Below are 6,837 nucleotides of genomic sequence, written 5' to 3'. Positions count from 1 at the left end.
AATGATTGCCCTTGTATAACCGTCAGAGATTTGGGGAGGGAAAGAGTCCCCAGCAAAGCTCCCCGCTTAACAGGAGAGGGGTTGTTGGGTAATGACTGCCTTGCAGAGTAACTGGAAGAAATTTATTTTTTATTCTCTTATTTAAGCAAAATGCTCTGTAATGCTCTCCAGGGGTCAAACGCTGTGTCAGGACGGGGATGGCTGTCCAGTTAGTCTCTGATGAGCTGCTTGGCTGCCCTCTCCCTATCCCTAGGGCTCCTCGTATCCACACAGGGCTCCGCGCCCCGCTTCCAGGCGGCTGTGGGGCCTACATGGTGAGCCCCCTCCCCTGCCCGCCTCCCTTCCCCTTCTCGGGCCGCAGGTGAGCGGGAGCGACGGGGAGAGGGCCCGCAGCCACGGCGCCTCAGCGGCCGCCGTCCCCTCACCTACCGGTCCCCGCCGCGCACGGGGGCGTAACCACCACGCCTCCTGCTTCCCTCCCCAGCTGCTTGACGAACAATGACGGCAGCCGCCCCGCCCACCTTTGACGTCACGGTCAAAAACCCTCCTTGACTACAAGTCCCAGAGGGCCGAGCAGCGGCGAGAGCGCGACCGCTAGCGACAGCTCTGGTACAACTACATCTCCCAGGGGGCCCCGCGCGGCTGCGCCTTCCCCACTGCGCAAGTGCGGAAATGCTTGTTTTCGGCGTGGGTCTCGGTGAGCGCGTCTTGCTTCTGGCCTTAGGTCCTGTCTTCTTGGTTTAGAGGTTTGAGCTCGTGGCTGTACAGGTGAGGGAGTAAGTTCAGGATCGCAGCCGCCGCCTCCTTAGAGCCTGCGCAGATTTCGGTGCCTGGGGAGGCTGGGACGAATGCTAGACTTGGAACTGCGATCTAGATCGGAGATAATTCTTTGCTGTTCCTCGGCGCTTTCTAGTTTACTAATTTTTTTCTTTCCCTCCGACCATCCCGGCTAATCCCCAGAACAGCACTTTGTGTGGGGAACTGTAAGCGCCTCCAGTTGACAGCAGAGGAAAAGGTTTAGAGGAGCTAAGTGAAAAAGACAGTGCTGGTGTTGCTGAACGGTTTCCTTGATGCTGTTTGCTTCTGAGTCCCAACTCGGTATTCTCTGCTCTGCCTCCAGATTGCTGACTCCCTTTTTTGTTGACCCAAGGATTAGGGACTGGGCAACTGTAGCTTTTTCAAATCTGGAGTACCCGAAAGAGTGATAGTGATGAAGGGAGCAACAAAGGTGCTGTAATCGAGTCTGTCAGTATGTAGGTATCTTTTTTTCAGCCGACGTCTGAGTTATTCATTCACTCGGTGTTTTTACAGAGGTGCCTTTTGGTTGTCAAGCTCTATTTTAGGTACTGGAGTTACAGCACCAAACCAAAATGCCCAACCCTTACCTTCTAGTGAGGGTGGATAGACAGTAATCAGATATATAGTGGGACAGGTGGTGATGAGAGAGAAGGGGGAAGAATAAAGCAAAGTAAGGAGAAACATCCTCTGGAGGATTTTGAACCGAGTCCTAACTTCTGTTTAGATCTGATTTTGGCGTTCCAGACAAAGCAGCCACACAGGAAAGATGGGAGAGGAGGCCAATGATGACAAGAAGCCAACAACTAAATTTGAACTGGAGCGGGAGACAGAGCTTCGCTTTGAGGTGGAGGCGTCGCAGTCAGTTCAGTTGGAGCTGCTGGCCGGCATGGCAGAAATCTTCGGCACAGAGCTGACCCGAAACAAGAAGTTCACCTTTGATGCCGGCGCCAAGGTGGCTGTCTTCACTTGGCACGGCTGTTCGCTGCAGCTCAGTGGCCGCACCGAGGTGGCTTACGTCTCCAAGGACACCCCGATGTTGCTTTATCTCAACACGCATACGGCCTTGGAGCAGATGCGGAGGCAGGCAGAGAAGGAGGAGGAGCGAGGCCCCCGGGTGATGGTCGTGGGCCCCACGGACGTGGGCAAGTCCACCGTGTGCCGTCTGCTGCTCAACTACGCGGTGCGTTTGGGCCGCAGGCCCACGTACGTGGAGCTGGATGTGGGCCAGGGCTCTGTGTCCATCCCCGGCACCATGGGGGCCCTGTACATTGAGCGGCCGGCGGACGTTGAGGAGGGGTTCTCCATCCAGGCCCCGCTGGTGTACCACTTCGGCTCCACCACGCCTGGCACCAACATCAAGCTTTATAATAAGGTCAGAGCCCAGGGCAAGGCGGTTGGAGGGAGGGGGCCGGCGTTTGCCAGGTAAAACTCTGCCTCCTCTCAGTGGCCATCACTTCCAGGGTGATGGGTTTTGGAAAAGACAGTTTCAAAAATAGTTCAACCTCAGATGGTTAAACATTTCTAGGGACCTATTCTTAAGTAGGTCCTATTCTTCCCTGGTGGCTCAGACGGTAAGGCGTCTGCCTACAATGAGGGAGACCTGGGTTCAGTCCCTGGGTTGGGAAGATCACCTGGTGGAGGGCATGGCACCCCACTCCAGTACTCTTGCCTGGAGAATCCCATGGACGGAGGAAGCTGGCAGGCTGCAGTCCATGGGGTCGCAAAGAGCGAGACACGACTGAACGACTTCACTTCATTCTTAAGTAATTTTTTACATTTCAACTTGGGACATGAAATACCAGAGACAGAATAAACAACATAAAATGAAAACTAAATCCATGTTATGTGGTCAAAACCACTGCCATCAGGAATGTCCTTTTTCTTGAACCTGATACCACTTAGGCTAAGGAAGGATTGTGTGGCCGAGGGTTCGTTTTGTGCCTTTTCTCCCTCACGTGGACCCTTTCTTCTGCAGATTACATCTCGTTTAGCCGATGTGTTCAACCAGAGGTGTGAAGTGAACCGCAGGGCCTCGGTGAGCGGCTGTGTCATTAACACCTGTGGCTGGGTCAAGGGCTCTGGTTACCAGGCCCTGGTCCATGCAGCCTCAGCCTTTGAGGTGGATGTCGTTGTGGTTCTGGATCAAGAACGGCTGTATAACGAACTGAAACGGGACCTGCCTCACTTCGTCCGCACGGTGCTGCTCCCCAAGTCGGGGGGTGTGGTGGAGCGCTCTAAGGACTTCCGGCGGGAATGCCGGGATGAGCGCATCCGTGAGTATTTCTATGGGTTCCGGGGCTGTTTCTATCCCCATGCCTTCAACGTCAAATTTTCAGATGTGAAAATCTACAAAGTCGGGGCACCCACCATCCCAGACTCTTGCCTGCCTCTGGGCATGTCTCAGGAAGATAATCAGCTCAAGCTGGTGCCTGTCACCCCCGGCCGAGATATGGTGCACCACCTGCTGAGCGTCAGCACGGCGGAGGGCACGGAGGAGAACCTCTCCGAGACCAGCGTGGCGGGCTTCATCGTGGTGACCAGTGTGGACCTGGAGCACCAGGTGTTCACCGTTCTCTCTCCGGCCCCCCGCCCGCTGCCCAAGAACTTCCTTCTCATCATGGATATCCGGTTCATGGATCTTAAGTAGCGATCCGCAGGCAGCCTTGCTGCCTGGGGCCTGGAGGCCTTCCGGCCATCACCAAGGGCAGAAGGGCTGAAGGATGAGCACCTCTTGCGGCCAGGCTGCTGGGTAAATGGTGGACTACCAGAAAGCAGACGTTCTACCTCTTAAAAACAGGTGGTGGTCACCTAACTCGTCCAGTTGTGAACCAAAGGTTTCTTAGGTCACCGAAGGTGCCATCAGAGAAGCCCCCTTTCTTTCACTATGCTACCACGTGGACTCATTTATTACCATTTTATCTTCTGCATATACTACTTGTTATCTCATTTGTCCGCAAAGAGTGAATTCAAAGGACTCCTCCCAATAAAGTTCATACTTGGAAAAAAAGAAAAAACTATTTTAATAAATATTTTTGCCATAGCACAGGAGTTGGTATCATTTTTTAAAGCTTGGGTTTTTTCCCCCTAAGCATTGTAGAAACATTATTGGAATGATGTATTACTGAATGCCTAGAGAGGAAGAAAGCCAAGAGCCCACCTGTGAGCTAAGCAGGTGAATATTTATGATGGTTTCCTTTTCCTCTGCACTTGGGTGAATAGATCCTAAATCTGTTGTCAGTGATGGGTTTAATATAAGGAACTAAACAGGTGGTGGTAAACTTGGGGTGAGATTTCAGATTTGATATTATCCAGAGATAGCTCATTTTCTCTCAGCTACAGCTCTCTGCTTTCTGTCCTGTTGTCTGTTTAATTGGAATCAGATCCCAAGTCAAAAAATACATTTGAGCTTCCAGGTGATAAGCCGGGACAGCCCATCTCTTTGATCTCTTGCAAACAATTAGTTTCCCTAGTTTGGACTTGTATTATTGAATAAGTATCATGATGACCTTATCCATTGATTCTTTTCACAAATTTTTATCACGCACCTACTGTGTGACAGGGACCTTTCTAGATGGGGGAATGAGGTGGACAGAGTCTTGCAGAGCTTACAGTAAACATAAAAAGTGAGGTGCTGTGCAGAGAGGCTTAAGATTGGGTGATAGGAGGCGGAGCGGCCCGGAGGCTTTTTAAATCAGGTGGTCAGGAGAGGCCTCTTCTGAGCACACGTTTTGAGTTAAGACCTGAATGGCTGTGTGCAATTGGGACAGAATCTTCCCGGTGGAGGAAGCAGTGTAAAACCCTAAAAGGAGCAAGCTGAGTGTGTTAGATGAAGGGAAAGGCCAGCATGGTGGGAGTGATATAGCAAATCAAGGGGAGAGGGGAAAAACTCAGGCCGGGGTGGGAGGCAGCAAAGACCAGATAGTGTAGGGCTTTTGTAATCCAAGAAGAGTGGGAAACGATGGGAGAGGGGTAAGAAGCTCCAATACTTTGGCCATCTGATGCGAAGAGTTGACTCATTGGAAAGACCCTGATGCTGGAAAACATTGAAGGAAAAGGAAGAAGAGGGTGGCAGAGGATGAGATGGTCAGATACCATCACCTACCCACTCACTCAATGGACATGAAATTGAGCATACTCTTGGGAGATAGTCAAGGACAGAGGAGCCTGGTGTGCTGCAGTCCATGGGATTGTGAGAATCAGACATGATTTAGGGACTGAACAACAACAAAAACACGGACTGGGTAACTTACAAACATCTGAAAATGGTCAGATTTCTGAAGGCTGGAAAGGCCAAATTCAAGGCACCAAGCATAGTCACATTCTGCCAAGGGCTTTCTTCCAAGTTGCAGATTACCTGCTTCAACTGTGTCCTCACAGAGTGAGAGGGGCAGGGAACTCTCTGGAGCCTTGTTTATAAAAGCACTAATCCCATTCATGAAGGTCTACATTCATGATCTAAGCATCTTTCAAAGGTTTCATCTAATATTGGGGATTTCAACATAATTGCGGGGAGGCGGGGCACAAAAATTCATACCATTGCAGGTGGTTGAACACAGGAATGGCATGTTTTAATTTACATTGAAAAGATTACTGCTGGGCAGAAAATGGATTATAGAGGCAAGAAAAGAAGCAAGAACACAAGTTGGACTTTTGAGGTAGGGTCAGCGTGAGAATTAATGATTCAGAAGAGGGCAGCAGAGAGAGTTGAGTAGATTGCCTCCGGAGATTTCAGAGGTAAAATTGATAGGACTTACTGATGGGAGTGGTAAGGAAAAGCACGTGGAATCAAAGGTGATATGATTGTGGATATCAAAAATGATACCCACATTTTTTACTTGGGCATCTAGATTGGATCTGAGATTGAGGAAACTTTGGGAGAGAGGATAAAAAAGTACAGATACTTTGAAAATACCGATAAACTACACCAGGAGAAACTATGAGGTATTACTTGACATACATAGCAAAGTAATTTATGTGAAGTTTGGTGGTCTGGGTATCTCATTGTTTTAGTCTAGATTTTGCAATACTTTTCAGAAGTGGCTATCAATTTAAATCTTGTGTTCTATTAAACATCCTTTCCAGGAAATATCTTGCACAATTCTAAGGAAAATTGGAAAATAAAATGGAATCTCTCTCTAAACCCTGGGATAGTTTATGCCACTGTCAGTACTCATCCAGTTAAGAGCTTGGCATTCAGTAATCCAGTGTCCTAGGGGAGTTCAGTATATGTGGCTGGTCAGTGGAATGTCCAATGCTCATTCCCATTTAGCACTGTCTAGCCAAGAGACAAAACAATTTATAGGCTCTTAGACTGTTGAAAGTGGGAAAAGGAAAATGCCTAATTTGTGAACTTGGAGAAATGAAGTCTTAAAAGTCCAAGAAAAGGGACTTCCCTGACGGTTCAGCGGTCAAGACCCCGTACTTCCAGTGCAGGGGGCACAGGCCCAGTCCCTGACTGGGGAACCAGAATTCTGCAAGGTGTGCCACGCAGCCAAAAAATAATGACAACAAACCCCAAAAAAATACAGATAAATGAAATTTTATCTTTCCCTAAGGAAACAAATTAAGCTGTTTTACAAATAGGAAAGCCTCTACAAATATTTTATCTCCAATAACACCTTAACTTTACCTATCCTAAGGTAGAAAGTTTAAAAACTTTGCATTTTTAAAAAGTACACAGTCATTAAGAGAACTCTCCAGTGTGCTGCAAGAAATGGTAGATGAAGCCTTTAGCCAGAATGAACTACAGCCTGTTGACACATGCCATGCCAGAAAAGGAACTAGGCTAGACCTCAGAAAACAGAAGGCAGGCCTTCTCCTCTCCCTTGCCGCTCAGCTTCTAAACATCAGAGCAGTTAAAGCAGCAACATGTGACACCAAAGCCGAGGACAGACAGCAGGATTTAGAATCACACTTCACAGGTGAGAAACCTTGGCTTCAGAGAACTGGCTGGTGGAACACTTTTTTGAAAGACTATTATGTAATAGCCAGAGTAGAAAATGGCCTTGAGCTAAATCAGGAGAGAACACCGGGCCTTGC

General features: G+C 49.0%; 1 protein-coding gene across 5 annotated transcripts; it reads left to right on the top strand.

Moving 5' to 3' along the window:
- The first annotated feature begins 539 nt into the window (after nucleotides 1–539).
- CLP1 (cleavage factor polyribonucleotide kinase subunit 1) lies at nucleotides 540–3,838 on the top strand. 5 transcript variants are annotated; one of them, XM_006080738.4, is made up of 3 exons: nucleotides 540–697; nucleotides 1,523–2,170; nucleotides 2,774–3,838. In XM_006080738.4, the coding sequence occupies exons 2-3, from the start codon at nucleotides 1,565–1,567 to the stop codon at nucleotides 3,443–3,445; spliced, it is 1,278 nt and encodes a 425-aa protein (XP_006080800.1). In that variant the 5' UTR covers nucleotides 540–697; nucleotides 1,523–1,564; the 3' UTR covers nucleotides 3,446–3,838. The 5 variants fall into 5 exon arrangements, with proteins under 5 accessions (XP_006080800.1, XP_006080804.1, XP_006080797.1 ...); XM_006080742.4 differs by having other exon boundaries at nucleotides 542–697; nucleotides 1,543–2,170; XM_006080735.4 differs by having other exon boundaries at nucleotides 610–768.
- The last annotated feature ends 2,999 nt before the right edge of the window (nucleotides 3,839–6,837 follow it).

The sequence above is a fragment of the Bubalus bubalis genome, chromosome 16 (assembly GCF_019923935.1).
Source record: "Bubalus bubalis isolate 160015118507 breed Murrah chromosome 16, NDDB_SH_1, whole genome shotgun sequence".
NCBI classification, from domain to species: Eukaryota; Metazoa; Chordata; class Mammalia; order Artiodactyla; family Bovidae; genus Bubalus; species Bubalus bubalis.
The sequence above is the reverse complement of the archived record's forward strand: the minus strand, read 5'-3'. Positions and strand labels throughout refer to the sequence as shown.

Bases quoted from the DNA above. Each gene is read 5' to 3' on its own strand.
- CLP1 (XM_006080738.4), top strand. From the start codon at position 1,565: ATGGGAGAGGAGGCCAATGATGACAAGAAGCCAACAACTAAATTTGAA. The intron at 2,171-2,773 runs GTCAGAGCCCAG...TTTCTTCTGCAG, and splicing joins ACATCAAGCTTTATAATAAG to ATTACATCTCGTTTAGCCGA.